This window comes from Homarus americanus, unplaced genomic scaffold (genome assembly GCF_018991925.1).
Source record: "Homarus americanus isolate GMGI-L3 unplaced genomic scaffold, GMGI_Hamer_2.0 scaffold27042, whole genome shotgun sequence".
NCBI lineage: Eukaryota > Metazoa > Arthropoda > Malacostraca > Decapoda > Nephropidae > Homarus > Homarus americanus.
In genome coordinates, this window is record NW_024738151.1 from 1 (window position 1) to 21,328 (window position 21,328).

Sequence of the window (21,328 nt, forward strand, 5' to 3'; positions counted from 1 at the left end):
TGATACTGGAAATGCGATGGGCGGTAAGCTTTTTATTCATATCTCCCATTGTTCCAAATGCAAAAACAACTGACCCAGGGTCAATCCAGTGATAGTGTTTCTGGGCCCTCCCTCTTTGCCCTCCTATCAGGTCTGCCACCCTTAGGGGCTATCCTATGGGTAAATGGTGACTCCCCAGGCCATGCCAAGGGCAGCTTACACACCAAGGGCCCCTTCCAGGGCGGTACACCTAGGACTCTCCCAGGTGCGGTGGCACCCACAGGGGCTCTCTCCCAGAGGCAACGCTGTTCTATGGGACCTCTCAGGTGTGGTGAAGATTCCCCAGGGGTCGACCAGCAAAAACGTCGCCCCAGGAGCCTGGTCAAGGGGTAACGCTGCCCCAAGGGGCTCTTCTAGGGAGAAATGATGCCCTCAGGGGCTCTCTCTCAGGTCACACCCCCAGGATCTTCCAGAGGCCAATGGCGCCTCTAAGGGGCAGCTAGACCAGGGCTCCTCAGGCCTCCAGAGAAGCTTTCCCTGCCAAGAGACCCAGGCTGGTCACAAAGCTGCACACAGTATACATCCAGCAATCCTTACTTAACTGTGATTATGGACTAAATGTAAATCCAAATAACAGCCAATAGAAAAAACAGAGAGTCATCGTTAAGCACAACACCCCCAACTTATGTTTTCCTGTTGGAGATTTATTCTCCTTTTACATTGTTGATGTAAGCGATGATACATGAAATGCGATGGGCAGTGTTTTTGTTCATATCTCCATTGTTCCTAATGTTCTAAATGTGCAAAAACAACTGCCTCATTTGGTCAATTGTATTACAGTGAGTGTCCCTTGGGGGCCCTCCTATTTTGCCCTATCAGGTTCGGGTCACCCTTATGGCCATCCCAAGGGTGTCGCAGGAGACTTCCAGGGCTCCTGCGGCTAACGGTGGCGGCACACGATGGGGCCCCTGCGCCAGGGGTTGTGGCGCAATTAGGGCTTTACCAGGGCGTAAGCCCGCCAGGTCTCTCCTAGGGCACCGGTGACTCCCTAGGACCTCTCTCAGTTGTAGTGTGGTGCTCTAGGCCTGCCATAGAACGTCAACCCCAGGGGACCGTTAAGGGTAACGTCGGTTCCCCCAGGCCGCCATCGGTAACATCGCCCCTGGGCAAGCCTTTTCTTAGGGAAGGATATTCTGGGGCTCTCCTCAGGTCAGCGGTGCCCCAGGTGATTTCCAGAAGCAGTGGCACTCCTGCAAGCAGCTAAAACCCTGAGGAGCCATCTCAGGGCTCCTACCAGAGTAGCTCCTCAAGAGTATCTGGCTGGACGGAAAAGTCGTACACATATTGCATACGTCCAGCAATCCCTTACTTAACTGTGATTGGTGGACTAAAATGAAAATCCAAATAACAGCCAATAGAAGAACAGAGCAGTCCGTCAGCACAACACCCCAACTTATGTTTTCCTGTTGGATAATTATTCTCCTTTACATTGTTGATGGTGCGATGATACTGGAAATGCAATGGGCGGTGTTTTTATTCATATCTCCCTATGTTCTAAATGTGCAAAATAAAACTTCCCCTACGGTCAAGCAAGTGATAGTGCCCCATGAGGCCCTAATGTTTGCCCTACCAGGTGCCCCGCCCTTAGGGGCTCTCCCAGGGGTGTCCGTGCCCCCAGGGGCCCTGCAAAGGGTGGGGACGCACCCAGGGGCCCTGCCAGGGGAGGTGGCGCACCCAGGGGCTTTACCAGGTGCGGTGGCACCCAGAGGGGCTCTCCTTGAGGCACCGGTGCCCCCATGGGACCTCTCAGGTGTGGTAGCACCCCCAGGGGCCCACGAAGGGGAAACATCGCCCCCAGGGGCCCGCCAAGGGGTAACGTCGCACCTAGGAGCTTTTCTTAGGGGAAGCAATGCCCCCAGGGGATCTTGCAGAAGCAGTGGCGCCCCAAGGGGCGGCTAAACCGTAAGGGGCCTTCATAGGGGCCCTCCCAGAGGAGCCCCCTGCCAAGAGAACTATAGCTTTGGGTCGTGGTGTCGTACATATTACATACGTCCACCAATCCCATATTTAACTGTGATTGGTGGATTAAAATATAAATACAAATAACAGCCAATAGGAGAACAGGGCAGTCAGTCAGCACAACACCCCAACTTATGTTTTCCTGTTGGATATTTATTCTCCTTTACATTGTTGATGGTGTGATGATACAGGATATGCGATGGGCGGTGTTTTTATTCATATCCACCATTGTTCTAAATGTGCAAAAACAACTGCCCCCACGGTCAATCCAGTGATAGTGTCCCCTGGGGCCCTCCTATTTGCCCTACCAGGTATGTCGCCCTTTGGTGCTATCCCAGGGGTGTCAGTGCCCTCAGGGGCTATCCTTGGGGTGTCGGTGCCCCCAGGGACCATGCCAAGGGTGGCGGCACACCCAAGGGCCCTGCCAGAAGCGGTGGCGCAACCAGGGGCTTTACCAGGTGCGGTGGCACCCAGAGGGGCTCTCCTTGAGGCACCGGTGCCCCCATGGGACCTCTCAGGTGTGGTAGCACCCCCAGGGGCCCACGAAGGGGAAACATCGCCCCCAGGGGCCCGCCAAGGGGTAACGTCGCACCTAGGAGCTTTTCTTAGGGGAAGCAATGCCCCCAGGGGATCTTGCAGAAGCTGTGGCGCCCCAAGGGGCGGCTAAACCCTAAGGGGCCTTCATAGGGGCCCTCCCAGAGGAGCCCCCTGCCAAGAGAACTATAGCTTTGGGTCGTGGTGTCGTACATATTACATACGTCCACCAATCCCATATTTAACTGTGATTGGTGGATTAAAATATAAATACAAATAACAGCCAATAGGAGAACAGGGCAGTCAGTCAGCACAACACCCCAACTTATGTTTTCCTGTTGGATATTTATTCTCCTTTACATTGTTGATGGTGTGATGATACAGGATATGCGATGGGCGGTGTTTTTATTCATATCTACCATTGTTCTAAATGTGCGAAAACAACTGCCCCCACGGTCAATCCAGTGATAATGTCCCCAGAGGCCCTACTATTTGCCCTACCAGGTATGTCACGCTTAGAAGCTCTCCCAGGAGTGTCGGTGCCCCCAGGGGTTCTACCAAGGGTGGCAGCGCACCCAGGGTCCCTGCCAGGGATGGTGGGCCACACAGGGGCTTTACCAGGCGCGATGGCGCCCACAGGGTCTCTCCTAGGGGCACCGGTGCCCCCAGGGGACCTCTCAGGTGTGCTGGCCCTCCCAGGGGCCCGCCAAAGGGGAAGGTCACCCCCAGGGGCCCGCCAAGGGGCAACGTCGCCCCAAGGGGCTCTTGTTAGGGGAAGCGATGCCCCCAGGGGCTCTCCTCAGGGTCAGCGGTGCCCCCAGGGGATCTTCCAGACGTAGTGGCGCCCCAAGGGCCAGCTAGACCCTCAGGGGCCCTTTCAGGGGCCCTACCAGAGGAGCCCCTTGCCAAGAGACCTAAAGCTTTCGGTCATGGTGTCGTACATATTGCAATCGTCCAGCAATCCCTTACTTAACTGTGATTGGTGGACTAAAATGTAAATCCAAATAACAGCCAATAGGAGAACAGAGCAGTCAGTCAGCACAACACCCCAACTTATGTTTTCCTGTTGGATATTTACTCTCCTTTACATTGTTGATGGGTGCGATGATACTGGAAATGCGATGGGCGGTGTTTTTATTCATATCTCCCATTGTTCCAAATGTGCAAAAACAACTGACCCAGGGTCAATCCAGTGATAGTGTTTCCTGGGGCCCTCCTCTTTGCCCTATCAGGTTCGTCACCCTTAGGGGCTATCCCAAGGGTGTCGGTGCCCCCAGGGGCCATGCCAAGGGTAGCGACACACCAAGGGGCCCTTCCAGGGGCGGTGGCGCACCCAGGGACTTTCCCAGGTGCGGTGGCACCCACAGGGGCTCTCCTAGAGGCAACGCTGCTCCCATGGGACCTCTCAGGTGTGGTAGCGCCCCCAGGGGTCGACCAAGGAAAAACGTCGCTCCCAGGAGCCTGTCAAGGGGTAACGTCGCCCCAAGGGGCTCTTCTTAGGAGAAACGATGCCCTCAGGGGCTCTCCTCAGGGTCAGCGGTGCCCCCAGGGGATCTTCCAGAAGCAATGGCGCCCCAAGGGGCAGCTAGACCCTCAGGGGCCCTCTCAGGGGCCCTCCCAGAGAAGCCCCCTGCCAAGAGACCTATAGCTTTCGGTCGTCGTGCCGTACATATTGCATACATCCAGCAATCCCTTACTTAACTGTGATTGGTGGACTAAAATGTAAATCCAAATAACAGCCAATAGGAAAACAGAGCAGTCAGTCAGCACAACACCCCAACTTATGTTTTCCTGTTGGAGATTTATTCTCCTTTACATTGTTGATGGGGCGATGATACATGAAATGCGATGGGCAGTGTTTTTGTTCATATCTCCCATTGTTCTAAATGTTCTAAATGTGCAAAAACAACTGCCTCCACGGTCAACCCAGTGATAGTGTCCCTTGGGGCCCTCCAATTTGCCCTATCAGGTTCGTCACCCTTATGGGCTATCCCAAGGGTGTCGGTGCCCCCAGGGGCCCTGCCAACGGTGGCGGCACACGCATGGGCCCTGCCAGGGGTGGTGGCGCAATTAGGGGCTTTACCAGGTGCGGTGGCGCCCACAGGGTCTCTCCTAGGGGCACCGGTGCCCCCAGGGGACCTCTCAGTTGTGGTGGCGCCCCCAGGGACCCGCCAAGGGGGAACGTCAACCCCAGGGGATCGCCAAGGGGTAACGTCGCCCCCAGGGGCCCGCCAATGGGTAACATCGCCCCAAGGGGCTCTTCTTAGGGGAAGCGATGCCCCCAGGGGCTCTCCTCAGGGTCAGCGGTGCCCCCAGGGAATCTTCCAGAAGCAGTGGCGCCCCAAGGGGCGGCTAGACCCTAAGAGGCTTTCATAGGGGCCCTCCCAGAGGAGCCCCCTGCCAAGAGAACTATAGCTTTGGGTCGTGGTGTCGTACATATTACATACGTCCACCAATCCCTTACTTAACTGTGATTGGTTGATTAAAATATAAATACAAATAACAGCCAATAGGAAAACAGGGCAGTCAGTCAGCACAACACCCCAACTTATGTTTTCCTGTTGGATATTTAATCTCCTTTACATTGTTAATGGGTGCGATGATACTGAATATGCGATGGGCGGTGTTTTTATTCATATCTCCCATTGTTCTAAATGCGCAAAAACAACTGCCCCCATGGTCAATTCAGTGATAGTGTCCCCTGGGGCCCTCATATTTGCCCTACCAGGTGCGTCGCCCTTAGGGGCTATCCCAGAGGTGTCGGTGCCCCATGGGCCATGCCAAGGGTGGTGGCACACCCAGGGGCCCTGCCAGGGGCGGTGGCGCACCCAGGGGTTTTACCAGGTGCGGTGGCACCCACAGGGGCTCTCTTAGAGGCACCGGTGCCCCCTTGGGACCTCTCAGGTGTGGTAGCGCCCCCAAGGGCCCACGAAGGGGAAACGTCGCCCCCAGCAGCCTGTCAAGGGGTAACGTCGCCCCAAGGGGCTCTTCTTAGGAGAAGTGATGCCCCCAGGGGCTCTCCTCAGGGTCAGCGGTGCTCCCAGGGGATCTTCCAGAAGCAGTTGCGCCCCAAGGGGAAGCTAGACCTTCAGAGGCCCTCTCAGGGGCCCTACCAGAGCAGCCCTCTGCCAAGAGACTTATAGCTTTCGGTCGTGGTGTCGTACATATTACATATGTCCAGCAATCCCTTACTTAACTGTGATTGGTGGACTAAAATGTAAATCCAAATAACATCCAATAGGAGAACAGAGCAGTCAGTCAGCACAACACCCCCAACTTCAGTGCAGCGGTACGACGCTCGGAAAAATAGTACTGTATATCCAGTTATGTATGAAGATATAAGAGGTTAAGAGAAAGCGTGACTATATTCACATTAAATCCTTTTATGTTAACATGCACTTAATATACCTTTTGTATGGTTATCAACTGACAAAGTACAGTGTTTCAAACATCATATATAATTTGTTTACTTGATATGTGAGTGGTAATTTATGTTATGGCATACATGAACAATTTAATGTTAGCTGATGAATACACAGATACAAGGTTAATATACAGTCATCCCTTGGTTATGGCGCACTTGGTTATCGCGATTTTCGTTATCACGCCTCCATCAAATTCTGCACACCTGTCATAGCGCATTTTCCAAGCCCAGAATTTCATTATTACGCAGTTGCCTTCAGGTGTTTTGACCCATTTGCTTCACCTACATCTATTGAGGATAAATTCTTTCACCTACAAATTGACAATAACACATTTGCTGTAATCAGACATATCTAAGTTGCCTCAACAATTGCAACCCCAGTTGCAATTTAAAATGCTGTGTCAACCAAGGAATAACGAAGTCACGGGTGAAGTCTAAGATTGAGAGAAAACGGAGGACCCAGGCGTCCTGATGCAATGAGAAAACGGACTTCACAGACGGAGGACTCAAAATAAGAAAGCATAGCTACATGTTTTGTGGACTACAGTATTGAGCGCACCCTTTTCATCACTTTGTAATAAACCTAGCCATGCCTATGTGTTTTTCTGATACTTACCATAATATTATCTATATATTTAGTGGGTCTAAGTCAGTGGTGTCAAACTCAATACTTTTCGAGGGCCAATTCTTATTTTAGTTACCCTCTTCAGGGCCAACACAAGTGCTATGTCACATATTTGAAGGATTGAAGTTTACAGCTTCACACATTGCCTTTCCTGGCTTACCAGGAATACCTCATTTGGGTTTGTTAAGTATGTAAAATTCATTTTACTAAATAAACAAGATTATATCTATTTCTTTCATAATTTCACGGTATGATAAATTTTACCATCATCCCACGGGCCACACCTGACCATCCCAAGGGCCACATTTGGCCCGCAGGCCGTGAGTATGACACCCCTGGTCTAAATGGTCGTAAAATGGGAAAATTGGGGTTGGGTCTTGGGTGCCTGGAAACAATTAGAATAGATCCCATAGGTCCTGTACTTTCGCTATCGCGTTTTTCGTTATCACGCACTCGGCGCAGTCCCAATTAGGCGTGATAACCAAGGGATGACTGTATACTGTTGTCATCTCCGTGTCAGCACAAGTGTGCGAGTGTATGTGTGTCACCTTTGTAGTGTCAATACCCTGTGATTTGTACTTAGTTTTCAATCAGATCTCTGTGTCTGGATCAGTAAGCATAATGAGCGAGTGTGTATCTTTCCTCTATCACTAGTGTCATTAATTTTCCTGTATGTGTCATGATGCCTAAGAGTGGAAATAGCACTACATTTTTCACTAACAAAGAAATAGTAGTGTCACCTCTGTTATTTTTGTTAGATACAGTTTATGGAAATTTTTGTGTACTTCTGTAGATGTCCCTTTTTCAACGTTCATGTCTGTCCGATATCCCTGGGGGCACCATCGCCCCTGGGAGAGTCATTAGGGGCGCCGCCAACCTTGGGAAAGTCGTGGAGGCGCTGCCGCCCTTTAGAGGGAACCTGGGATGGTCCTGATGGCACCGTCCCTGGGAGCGTTACAGCCCCTGGGAGAAACCCTGAAGGTCCCCCCATCCCTGGGAGGGTCCCTGGAAGTGCCGCCGCCCCTGGAAAGGTTCCTGTGGGCGCCTCTGCCCTGGGAGAGCCCATGGGGGCGCCACCGTCACTGGGAGGTTACTTTGGGCCACAACCACCCCTGAGAGGGTCCTTGGGGGTGCCACCGTCCCTCGCAGGGCCCCTGGGAGCGCCAGATCTGTAGGACCCCTAGGTGCAGTAGTTTTTGCTCTATATTGCAAATTACATAGTGTTGTATTTTTTCTCTATTATTTAAGATTTAAATCATGATTACTATAAACCATAAGAGGCCAATCATATGAGAATGTAATACTGAACCAATAAATAAATAAATCTGACGAATGCGACAACACCTGATCAGCCTGTTTACATACTCAAGTGTCTTGCTTCTAAGTAGGCCCATAGCAAATCTGATTAGGCCTGTTTTCAATGAAAAAATTAATTTCTATTGTAAAAATATTCCATTTTCTTTGTAAAAAATTTCAATTTTTATCAAAATTTTATATTTTCTTTGATAAAAATGTTCTTCAAATGCAATTGTACACTTATTTCATTTTCAGTTATAATCTAGGGGGAGTATTAAAATCCAAATAAACCTGAGAAACTTTTATATAAATACTGCAAATTGTTACTAGTCAACTTAATCCCTGAATACCTATGATGACACAGTACCTACTAAGTTTCAAATTAATCTAACCATTTGAAAGACGAGTTGCACTTACATGGTTTAGGTTAACACAGATGCATGAGCATGGGGTTAATATTATACAACTAATAATTACAGGGTAAATTTATCATCCAGTTTGTGCTCCTCAATCTTGGGTTTGTGCACATACCATCATTTTGAAACTCCGTAAAAATTAGTTGTACAAATCTTGGACACATATGCCATCTGTGAAGATATTCCACCAACAACCTTTTTTCCCTATCATACCATAAATAGCTGTCTTTGAAACAATCATTATAAAAGAATATTTACACACCATAAAATAATGAACCTTAAGAAACTTAGCATGAAACCAGATTCTGAATGTCATGTAAAACTGTTGCTTTCAACTTTTCCTGAAGATCAAGGACAAATGATCATTAAATTTCTTCATTATATACTACTGACAATCACAAAACTTTAAACTTTTCTTGATAAAAAGACTGAGAATATATGATCATTAAATACAGATACCTGTACTCCTAAATGGCAAAGTTTTCTCAGAACTTTTTCCTGATGAAAAGTCAAATATTAAAATTATCACTGAATACAGTAATCCTCCCAATAGAGGAACAATTGATGCAAGGTTCTTCTGTTTTAGCAAATTATCCACTTGGACACTTCAAGTAACTGTAGATTTACTTTAAATATCTTGGAAATTTTTTGCTAAAGTAACGTATTTTGAGATTATGCACTGTAGTACCATAACACAGACGCCAAATATATGTCTACACATAAATACTGAACATAACAGCAAAAAATAATAACAATAAGTTAACATTCCCTCAAATTAAAATACAATAAAGTATTGTTCCGGCACTTTCTTATTGAGTTTTTATATGATTTCAAGTTTTGTGTTCACATCAATGCATTTACGGTATGCTTTTCTCCCAACCTTTTACCACTGTTTTGCAACAATTTACCTATGGTCATGTGTTTATAAAGTGCATAAAGTCCATAAAAATGATGAGAAGGTGATGGGCTGTGTGTACCAAGGCAGTGTCACCACATGGGGCTCTGGAAAGTGTTATGCTAAAACAGAACCTTGGAGATGGGATTTTTTTTTTTTTTACTAGAACCCATTTCAATTCCACTTACTGGAAGATTCCATTTATCAAAATACCATTATTGAAAGGATTTACTGTGGTCCTAAGTGGCATGAAGTTTGTCTCAGAACTATCATAATGACGGAACAACTTGTGACTGAAAAAAGTTAATAAATTCAAACCTATCAAAAGTTCATAATGAATAAGCTAGGAAAGAAAATATTGCATGCATGATAATTAGTTCGAAGACAACAGCAGATTACCAGAAAAGACATATATCAAATACCAATAATACTGCTAGTGAACATTTGCAGGCCATTTATCCTTCATTTCTAAATTTTACAAGTTTTCTGTAATGTAGCTAAATATTTACTCAGTTCCTATGTAAATTTTAATGATAGAAGTGTGTATAAACCACGAACAGTGTCTGCTGCCTCTAAAAAAACACACTCTCCTTAACTTTAATGCACCATATACTTTTTTAAGTGGAATCTATATATGCACAACTTGTAGAATAACTTTTGCTAATCGAGGATAAACAGCCAGTTCATATATTCTTAAGTTCAATATGAACCAAGGATGATAAATGTGTTTTGTAGTTATTTAATCAATACTATCAATAAATTAATCAACTTTTATGCTGGAATATTCTAGCATTGTACTGTGTAGTTCTTCATCATAATTTTTTATACAACTAGTTTAATAAGTTAGATAAATGCTTATTTCTCAAGTTCAGTATAGAATTATACATATCGAGTGTTTCACTGACTCAAACATCACAGCCCAATCTTACACTTAATAAACAAGTACATAACTGCTGCCCTATATATATCACATACACTCAATTATGGGTACATACAATACACTAAACAATAATTACTCCTTCACTAATTTGATCTTATCCAAAGCCTCTAAAAGCAGAGTGCTGTTATGGTGGTCACCAAATTCCAACTCCCGGTGTTCGTACAATATTCCCTGTTTCCCTGGACCTAGCAAAAACAAACCTGAAAACAAGAATTCAAGATTATTTTAATATTCATCTAAATCCTTCTAAGTACTGGTATGTACATTTATACAATATGGTTAAATCAAACCTATAGATATTATGCAACAATTAGAAAAAATCCTGTACAGTATTTTACTATCTCACACACTGAAACATGGTTAACACACACAAACTCTCAAAATCAGCAATAATAATTACATTCAAATTGCCATTATAATATTTTCCAACCTTTAAGTTAGCTTTTTAAGCATTTACAGTCGTGAGCTATAATTTCTGGCCCACAATGGTTAGAGAGAGTCTAATTCAGGGTCTCATTGTGTTTGGCATGTGGCAATGTACACACGAACACAAGAGTACAGAATCTGAGACACTCAAATACCCATGACCACAGATTATTTCGTTGAATATAAGCACGAAAACCAATATCTACTGTTATAATGAACAGTACACAAATCTTAATTCATGCAAATATCCTAGATGTGACCTCCATGAAAGGGGAAATTTATGAATACAATATTGAACATTTGGCTGACTCAAAGCAGCTTCTTGATGTCTGGTAAAACACACATTGGATAAAGTCAAGTCATCTTGGCAGTACAGTATATCTTGATACAAATGTTAGAGTTACCGATTGTAATAGTATAATTTAATACTTAAAGATATACTGTAATAATGATATAGCTGCAAGAACACCAGTGTAGAGTGAGCTGTGCATTGTCCCATAACACTGGAGTTTGAGCTATCTCGATCTTTTCTGGTGATAAGTGTGGTGGTGGTGGTAATTAATTTGGAATGTTGTAGTATTGAGGTACTATACAAGATTCTATATAACCACAAATTATTTAGCAGTACTATGATTTTATAAATGAAGGGGATCACATTTCAGGTGGTCAGTTATGTGTCCATGGGCCAGATCTGAATACGCCTGTATTTTTGTAGATACCTGTATTTCTATTCATCATCATAGCTTTTTATTGTCACTTTCCACTCTATCTTTCACCAATCTTCCCCTTTTCTATTGAAATTTCTGTACATACCTCTTAATCCACCCATAGAAAAGTGGAAGAGGAAATATGGTACAGATAGACAGAAAATGAAAATACTATAATTGCTATAATCAGCTGAGGATTAATTTCTAAAATTCAAGGGTATTAAAGATTTTCATTACACGAGTCAACCCTGTTCTTAAAGTGGATTTCATCCTATCAGCAAAGTCTCTAGTCTAGTCATGCTTGCTCTCAGAAAGCATATCTTCACTTTTTACAGAAAGATAAGAGTTTGGAAGTCTATATAGTGGTACACATACAATCAAATACCCTGTACTGTGGCACTGGACTCTGGTTATACAAAGTGTAATTCACAAAGGAATATTTTGAAGGTAGAGAAAATATTATAGTGCAATTAATAATCTCATACGAAAACATTTAAAGGTGAGGGTTACATGTTTGTGAGAGATCATGTGTATGACACTAATGTACTGTATTGTGCTTAGTAAGGTAAAGGCACTCCCCGAGTTACAATCATCCGCACTTACGATCATCGCCCTATTATATTCTTAAAAAATTAAAGTGACTTATGACCGTCTGCAATACTTATGAACCAAGCGTGGTACGCTCTACTTTGTTCTGCGCACCGCACCAGCTACCCCACTGAGCCAGCTAACTCATGTGCAAAGAAATATATGTTCCCCTTATGACAATTACAGTATTTCTTTTACGTTTTTTCACAATATGCATGTAGGATGGTGTGTGCATGTAACAGAGTAAAAAATAAATGAAGAAAATTAAGTACATCTAACCAAAAATACGAGATGCAAAACAACCATAACACCTCACAGCTTGGCCCGGTATCCTGGGGGTTACATAACATTTGAAAACATGGAGTGAGAAAGCAAAAAGGTGGGGATGATTAGAGAGAGGGAGTGTTGCCAAGCACCCCTCAACAGCTGATTTTTTTAACTTGCTACCACGCAGTCACACACTTGTGCATCAGTGCGGATTTTATTGGGAATTTACAATTTTCTGAGTTATGAACACATCGTTTTACGATCAGGGTCCTGGAATGTAGCCCTGTCGTAAGTCAGGAAGTGCCTGTACTTCAGTATATATATGCATCGAGTATATAAAATATCAATTATTAATGTATTTATACTGAAAGCTTAAATTCCAAAATTTAAGTCTGTACTGCTAAAAAATCTGCATTGTTTTAGATTTAAAGTGCCAATGTTCAAGCATTAGTTTATGAGATTGGCAGCTCCCTGCACTACTGCCACCTATGCACTCCCAAGAGTGGTTGTGTGTGTGTGGTGTGGTGATATTTATTTTTCTATATACAACACAGTATTTTTTCTCACCTTTATAACACTATTTTCATGGTTGCATATGTGTGGAGTCCTGCTGTTTGTATCAGGTTGGTGTATGTGTGGAGAGTGGCTATATGTATTTGACATTCTTTTGACAGTCAACATGTAATAAACAGGTGCCTCCTCATAATGCTCTCATGGTCATTCAGCTCAATTATTTAATTTTCACCATTAATGAAATATATTTCCCTTGCTTTTTGGTTACAGAAGCACTTTCATTACGTATTTTGATCATTTTGTGCTCATGATTGTATTGGGTGCCACTAGTACAACACGGAAGAAAAGCAAAGCTTAGAGTTAATATGGCATACATGCACAAGATGGAAGAACTGAGAACTATAGGTGGGGTATCAAAGAAGCTTTGTCCATTCAGAATGCATTTGTCTATTGATTGTGTTAAACTGGAAACTCATTGTTTTTTGTAAAAGTGTTCCTAATTGTTGAATAATGTAATACCAAAATTGTATTGTGCAATACATGTTAACTACAAAACTCACTTCCCAGCAGCGATCCATCCCCCTTCATGTTGCCTTCAACACCCTTCTTGTTGGCTCGTATGATGTTACTCCACACACTCCACCTCAACATCCCAGTCAGCAGCATGCGACGCTCTGTAGGACCATAGAATCGTCGCTCTGTATCAAGGAGCAGCTCACCCTGGAAGAACTGGGAAAATTCTTCAGCTCCCAGTTCTTCATGGAGGAGGCCATACAGGGGAACTCTCTTTGCCTCAAAATGTTTCTTAAGACTGGAGAGTGCCAATGCCTCCTGTCATAAGAAAACTGTGTCAGTGTTTTTCCTTTATAAATCAACCTCTACCAAAATTAACTTTCTTTACACCAACACTGTATATTTCCAGTAAAATCAGCATACAAGTGATACCTCCGTTAGCCGGAACATTTGGTGTAGAGCACTTACGGGAATGAGAAATTTCTGGGTAACGAGACGACTCTCAAAGCCAGAAAAATCCCTCATCCCCAGAACTTTCCAGGTAACGGAAAATTTTTCTCGTTAGTTCCAGAAATTGTGCATTACATCATCTCTCGAACCCAGAAAGAAATCCCCCATCCCGGAATTTTCCAGAAAGATGCATTATTTCATCTCTCAAAGCTGGAAAAATATCCCCATCCCAGGAATTTTCCAGGTAAAGTTAAAATTTTTTGGAGATTCTTGAAAATGCACCCGATTTTCATCTCTCAAACCCGTAAAACACTCTCCCCATCCCTGTAATTTTCTGTAATTTTCCGGGTTCTGAGAAAATTTTCTCGGAATTTTCCAGAAAATGTGCCCCTCGGAAAATCGTTCCCAAAGCCGGAATTTTCATGAAAATTTTGGCATTGGGAACGATTTTCCAAGAAAATTTCAATTCCGGCTATCGGAGAGTTCCAGTTAAGAGGGATTCTAGTTAACGGCGATATTACATTTACTGTATTAATACTTTACAGTACAGTAATTTGATTTACTAATGATAAGATATTAAAGGTACAGTAGTACTCTGAATTTTGCATTCTTTAATGAAGGATTACAGTGACAAAATGTCTATTGACAAGTAGCCACTGTAATGGCAATATTAAGCTAGAAAATCATTATTAAATTAATTCAGAATACAGTGGAGTTCATAAATTATTTCCAAGTGAAATTATTAGTGAAAACTGCTGATGGATATACCTGTATACAAAATTATGGAATCCACACAAAATTTCACTGAGGTTTATAAAAAAAATACTAACCTCTCTACACAGGGATCATCCTGGCCTCCTCACTGCCATTATGACAGCTCCATTCTCACTCCAGAGGTCTTCACCTTTCAGTAACAATCCAGACTTACCAAGGTGTTTCAATGGTGCTTCAGCTAACCAGTCTGAAGAAGAAAAAATTTTCCTTAACCAACTTAAATAAATAATGGAAACTAAACTCCTGCACAAAGTAAACAAAACACAACACAAAAATTACCTCTACCTTAAAAATTAAAACACCTTTTAATGGATATTATTATGTGGAGAATAATGAACTCAGATTATCATTACAAATGCTTCTAATGAATCATGGACACACCCAGGTGAGAACACACAGGGAAAATGTTGTTCTCCTTCTATTCATTTGTTTGCATGATTTACTCACGCAGCCCTGCCTATTGCGCAGTCTGTTTATGTACTGTACTGTGAAAAAAAAAATCAAATTTTTATATTCTTGGGTGCTCACTGACTTAACTTTCTATGTATATATTCCATAAATATTTCTTAAGGGTCATTCACAATTATCAACATTTTCACAAGCATACAAAGAGTACACTTTTCAAGATCCCCTCCCCTGAATGTGTACTGTACAGCACTAAGAAAAATTTACTATTTTTTTTTTACAATGTACTGTATTGTATCGAAAAACTAAAAGACAATTAAAATAAAAAACATTCTTTTTGCACTATTAAAGGATACATAATGACAATACAGAATAATGTCCGCCATTGTTGATACTGAGCATCGCTGTAAGCACTGTTCACATAGTGCAGGAAGATACAGTATGGAATGGAATTTTTCACATTTCTAAAGGCATACTACAACCATTGACCCCTCCCCTCTCAGCGTATGTTTTTTTCACTTGTAAAATTGTTGATACAGTAATTGTCTTTCACAGTTTGCAGCATTAAGCGTGAATAATACAAAATTGGTGTTATGGAAAAAAGATAAAAAAACAAATAAATGCTTGACATAATACTGCAAGTGACCTCCAATTAATTTTAATTTTGGATATATATAGTAAGTCAATAAAACCTACTATTGTATGTACATATGTTCATAGTGTACAGTACCTGTATATTGCATCATCTTTCCCCCTAAGTACAACATTTTCTTAAAGGTTCTAATGCCTATTTAGATGTAAACTTGAGCAGTTTGGATAATTATAATAAACAGTGAAATTAACTCAAGTGATATACAGTATACTGCACAGTATACCACATCAAACACTTGACCTTTGACTTCATGATACCAGGTTCAAATTTCAATGTTATATAAATATGCAATACAGTACTGTACTACAGTATATTGTATACAGGTGTGAATAACAAAAAAAAAGGAAATATTGAACAGAGCATCTGAAAAGTCATGAGCTTTGGGTCAGCTCTGCAGCAGTAATATGAAATTAAAGTTAAGACTAAATAGGGTTGTTTGGACCTCCACTGGGGTCAAGGGAAAGTGATCCTTATAAAATTAACAAGTATGGCTCTAGAAACTTAGATACCTGTACTTGAAATTCCACTGATTTGCAGAATATTTTCATCTTTTCAGAAGTATTAGCCTTAAAACCAGTACAGTATCTGAACATGAAAAATATTAACTAACCATAATTCTTAGGATGATTATGTGGACTTCATAATCTAAATATGTAATGGCTTCATATAAATAAGTAAACTTACTTTGTGTAGCTTCCTTTGGGGGACTTCTCCAATGCAGGGGCATGTTACAATAGGCAACAAAACCCGTAAGGGTCCCTGTCACCAGCCATGGCCAGCTGGGTAGCATCACGGAAAGATTCATACTGGTCACTGTGGTCAATACTAGACAAGAGAGAGTAGATAAGATAAGTAACAAGAGATAAGAGGAGAATAATGATCAGATTAGAGCAGTTACAACAACCTTTTCATAGAAACAATCATTCTATTTACAGTACTACAGTATAATGTACAGTAATATCAATAAATAAATTCAAAATTCTTAACAGGACAATCTGTAAAACATATACATAAGCAAACCCTCACCAACTCTGAGTAGGCCGGATTTCGACCAGTCATCTCACTTGGATGATTCCCATCTGGATGACAGTCATTACTCATTACTGTGCAGTTTTTACCAACTCACTTAGATGATTCTCACATGGACGATTATAACAAAAAAATCGTCCATCCACCACAAATTCTATAAGAGGTGCTACTATAGCGTGCAGTCTACAAGATATTTAGATTAAATTAGCTTAGGTTGGATTAGGTTGTGTTAAGTCAGGTAAGGTTGTGTTAGGTCAGGTAAGGTTGTGTTAGGTCAGGTAAGGTTATGTTAGGTCAGGTTAGACTAAAGATATGTTTGTAGACTGCATGCTATACTAGTAGCACCCGATTAGAAATACTGTGTTTATTATAGGAATATACCGTACAGAATATTAAGAAGACTGAATTATAGGAATAACATATGAATTAGGATTAACAATCGAAGATTATTATTGTGAAAGTCAGATTTCAGTAAAACACACAAAAACAAAAAAACAAAACAAAAAATATTTTCGTACCGAGCACAGCCAATGGACGAATGTTTACCGAAATCGTTTATCTGGGAGTCGTCTTGGCATGTCATCGTTCGACCTACAGTTATGTCCGAGATCCGACGAGGGCAAGAATGTGAGATGGAAGGGAAAGTCCGTGTCAAGTAACCTTGAGATATTTCAATATAGAGACCAATACAGTACACAGATATAAGCTAGCTGGCCACTTTTAAGAGAATATTGTAGAGAATATTTACCGCCTGATGTGATCTAAATCGGACATTTTCAAGACTAGAGATGGACGACAATGCATCGTGTATCGTAAATATGTAATTTGTTAAGTTGTTTTAAATATTGGTATTAATGATAAAGTGAGGAACTTACATTACATAAATGTATTTAATATTTCATTTCTTAGAGAAGTATTAAATATTTTCAATACTGTATGTTCAATTAAATACGTCTTTAAAGGCTTAATAAATAAATATCATACGAAGACGATGATGAAAAACGTACGTATACAGTAGTAAGCTGCTGATCAAGTGGATACTGGCGGCTGTATCACGTGTTCTGACTGATAAGCCAAATTCCATTCAAGCGGTAGCGCCAAAAATAGATCATATTGAAATGTACATGGTTGTTTCGATTGGCTTGGTAGTTTTTGCTTTATGAGTTTGCAGCAGTACATTTCAATCGGTCCCTGTAGCAATTGAAAACGCAACCACATGGAAACGGACGAGGGAATCCCACACTGTGACGTCACTAGATCCTGTTTCATACACGTGCCCTCCCCACCCAGCAAATTATTCAAAATATTCTTTGAGTTTTCTTCATCCAAGCTTAGCTCTTTTACCAAAGTATTGTAGGCTCCAAATTTGGGCCGAATCAGCAGTAATTTATTCACCCAACATCGTTTCCCTGACCGTTTTCTCTTTGCATCACGCATGATCTTATACAAAACCAGGATAATTAATAGCAAATCCTTCTATTCATATAAATAGCGTGTAGTTTCGATGCTCTGGGAGCCATCTTTCCTGTCCTGTTTCCACCAAGACAGAATATGCAACTGCAAATGCAAACAGGGGTGTCCGTTTTCCAAGGCAATTTAACGCAAACTCATAATGCAAACGCATACCGCAAACGCATATATGGAAATCCTCGCTTTACTCTCCAAGATATTATAGATGGACGACAATACAGAATATACAGTATTGTGATTATATTACTAATTATGATGTGAATAGGGGATATAGTTACTGTAGTTACATAGACAATGGTTTGTTTATGAAAAAATCGCAAGATAATCAATAAAACTAAACTGACCTTGACTACATATCCACATCTCCACTAAGCATCTATTATAAATCCAATTCACTTCCAATACATATGCAAGCTTCATTAAACATCCACATCACATCCACTACACATGCACTTCATTTCACACTACACAACTTGGGAGACCACCCATGGCCACGTGATGTACTGTACGTTTACTACGTGTGAGGGGATCCTTCAAGAATCTTCGGGAAACTAATAAGTACTGTTTGTTACAGTCAATGTAACATCGGGGAATCTGTAAAATACCAGTGAAAATGTTTCGTTTCATGTTAATATTGTGTCGATGTTAGGTTAGGTTAAATCAGATTCGGTTCAGTGAACTTTAATTTTTTTTCAGTTTTCAGCCGAATAACCTAACCTAATATATACACAATATAAACATGAAACGAAACATTTTCACAGGTATTTTAAAGATTGCCCAATTTGACACACACACACACACAAAATAATCATGTTTTCCATTCGTAAACAAGAGCAATACTGTCAAGGTGATGTCATGTCAAATTAGTTGGTTAAGTTAAGAGATTAAATGAAGGGAACATGATGCAAAGAACATCAAGGGGGATACTGTATTGCAGACTCATTGAGGTCATAACATCCTGATCCCATTAGCTAGTCATCGGACATATAGAGACCTTTATCGGGGCTATCATGTTTGATAGTGTTAGATCTGCTGAATCCTCAATACATGTAACTGAATACATAATATACACAGTGGCATGAACAATTTATCACTACTTGACAACTAATTCTATTAAGCTGAACTACTGTACAGAAAACTGGCATCTACTGTATGTACAGTATTATCATGTTGTAATGATTTTTTAACTAACTGGTGCAGTAACTTAGAGAAGGGTGATAATACCAAGTTTTATACATTCAAACAAAATATAGCACAGGCCTCACTCTTTGGAAGCAACATCAATGAATTAATTGAGTGTAAGATCTCTTCTATGGCAAGTAATAAATGCACGTAAGTCACAACATTACAAAATTTCCAAGCAACTAATACCAAATGTACAGTACTGTATATTCAAACAAAAGTATAGTCCAGCATACATACAGTACACTGACATTATCATATACTGTAGCCTTCACTTCGTGCAAACACATTCAGACGACACCTCTTATGCATCGGACAATAAGTTTCCAATACAGTACAGTACGTACTCGGCAATATGTTAGTCAACATCCTCAAAAGGCAGACAAGTTAATACCTAAAGCAGCCCCCAACACACAAGGAAAAAAAAAAGGAGTACACTACAGTCATGTATGTAAACGCATTAACTCTGAAATGCCGCCTCAGAACATTTCTTGATATCGTCAAGATATTAATAAAAAAATATAAATGTTAACATTAAAAACTCACATTTTCAACTAAAAATAAAAATCGGCCTAATTTGAACACCCGTTTCATACAAATTTCGAACATCACAAACTTTAAATTATTTTTATAATAGATGCCAATTAAAACAGAAATACATTACATTTCTTACTAGAGTAACTTGACTACTGAAGAAGCTGGAATAATGTATCCACTTTGTTAATCTCCCGGTCTCGTACCCACACGGTGGATGCCCGGCGCTGACTGAGCTACCACGGATACAGCGCTAAATATATAATGCACCACGCCTGAGACAGGCGGGGAAATTCAACAGTTGTGAAAGCACCAGTTCTGCTAACTCGCACACCTCAACCCGATAGTTCCAGCAACTGAACACTAACCTGCATGCAGCCTACGTGCCTTGTCTGTCGATTGTGTTTCCAATCCCCCCAACCCCCACCCAGTACGAGTTGCCAAGTATTAGCCATAGAAGGAAAACTTTTATCATAAATTACATACGACTCACCTAATCATTACGGATGGAATGAAGCTACGTTAATGACCATTATCTGATGGATTAAATCAACGGAGCGGAGAATCAACATTATTTTCGAATGAAATAAACACGGAATCAATATATGACCACCATTAATAACTGCGGTCGAACTACAGGTATGCCATGACTTTCATAATGACGAAGAGTAATGGGAACTCTCACACCTTTTCAGAGCAACTGTAACTAAAAATTTCGATGAGAATGTTTGTTAAGATTTAAGCAACACCCATTTTATTCTGCACCAAGGAAATATATGTAATTTTTGGAATATGTACGCCTGCAGAGGCATACAGTATAATAGTCATGCCATACAAGACGCGTGGTGTGTGGTCATAATACCACAAAGGTCGGGAATTGGCAATACTTGTCAGCCATGAACTTATCAATCCCGAACAAATTGCGATATGTGGTACTTATTGCAATGTCGGCATTAACCGAGTAGAGCCTAACGGTAAACAGTACATACACGTACGCGCTTAAGATCATTACTATTGAAACCGATATGCATTATAAATCAACAACGGGGGCCGATTACCTACGGCATCTGGATAATAAACAAATGAGAAGTTGATGCTATTATGTTTTACTGTGCTTCAACAACTAAAGTCATAAAGCGAGCAACTTAACAATTGCGGTAATTACAGGGGGTCCTGAGGGTTCGGACCTCCCTTTTCAACAGAAGATTCCAATACTTTTTCTTTAATGCAGTATTGCACTCAGGCGTTTCTGTATAGTAAAAAGTAATTATTGTTGGCCTCAGAATACCTCCTAATATTGAGTGCACATGACTTCAAAATGCCCATTATATTGGTCGGATTTAAACAAATAAAATCTGGGGGACTTTCAGCACCTCCCCTAAACCTCACAGCTGGATAGGCTCGCCCATGCTTTCCATGGAGGTATAATAGGGTGTTTCCCACCCACAGCTTCTTGTACCCCCTTGATATTCCCGGATCCATCCCTGAATCAATAACGAAACGTTAAATAAAGTTAGCTGTTTCACCAACATTGGTGAACATGACGATAAATTAAAATATAAAACAATAATCGTGAGTTTACATCTTAAGTCACGATTATACCGCAGCAATTTTGTATATTCCGATCCCCAAGGTTCATTCACAAGAACATAATAATGGAGAAAACTGCAGCGGGCCTATTGGCCCATAC

At 41.6% G+C, this 21,328-nt stretch overlaps 2 protein-coding genes across 2 annotated transcripts; one reads left to right on the top strand and one right to left on the bottom strand.

Annotated features, from left to right (window-relative positions):
• Positions 1–178: 178 nt before the first annotated feature.
• On the top strand, positions 179–1,938 carry LOC121873743 (collagen alpha-1(XVII) chain-like; the record flags this gene model as incomplete). The annotated part of the gene is made up of 3 exons (XM_042377447.1): positions 179–360; positions 859–988; positions 1,613–1,938. Coding segments are annotated over 3 exons (638 nt in total), but the record flags the coding sequence as incomplete, so codon positions are not given.
• Positions 1,939–8,163: 6,225 nt separating this feature from the next.
• On the bottom strand, positions 8,164–16,517 carry LOC121873740 (peroxiredoxin-like 2A). The gene is made up of 3 exons (XM_042377444.1): positions 16,488–16,517; positions 13,190–13,460; positions 8,164–10,328 (listed from the first exon to the last, which is right to left on the bottom strand). Exons 1-3 carry the CDS (start codon positions 16,515–16,517, stop codon positions 10,201–10,203), a joined length of 429 nt encoding a protein of 142 aa, XP_042233378.1. The 3' UTR covers positions 8,164–10,200.
• Positions 16,518–21,328: the final 4,811 nt, after the last annotated feature.

Coding starts and splice junctions, on each gene's coding strand:
- LOC121873740 (XM_042377444.1), bottom strand. CDS start 16,517: ATGACTGTCATCCAGATGGGAATCATCCAA. Junction 13,461..16,487: donor TCCAGATGGGAATCATCCAA/GTGAGATGACTG, acceptor TTCTTATGACAG/GAGGCATTGGCACTCTCCAG. Junction 10,329..13,189: donor GGATGGATCGCTGCTGGGAA/GTGAGTTTTGTA, acceptor TCTTGTTTTCAG/GTTTGTTTTTGCTAGGTCCA.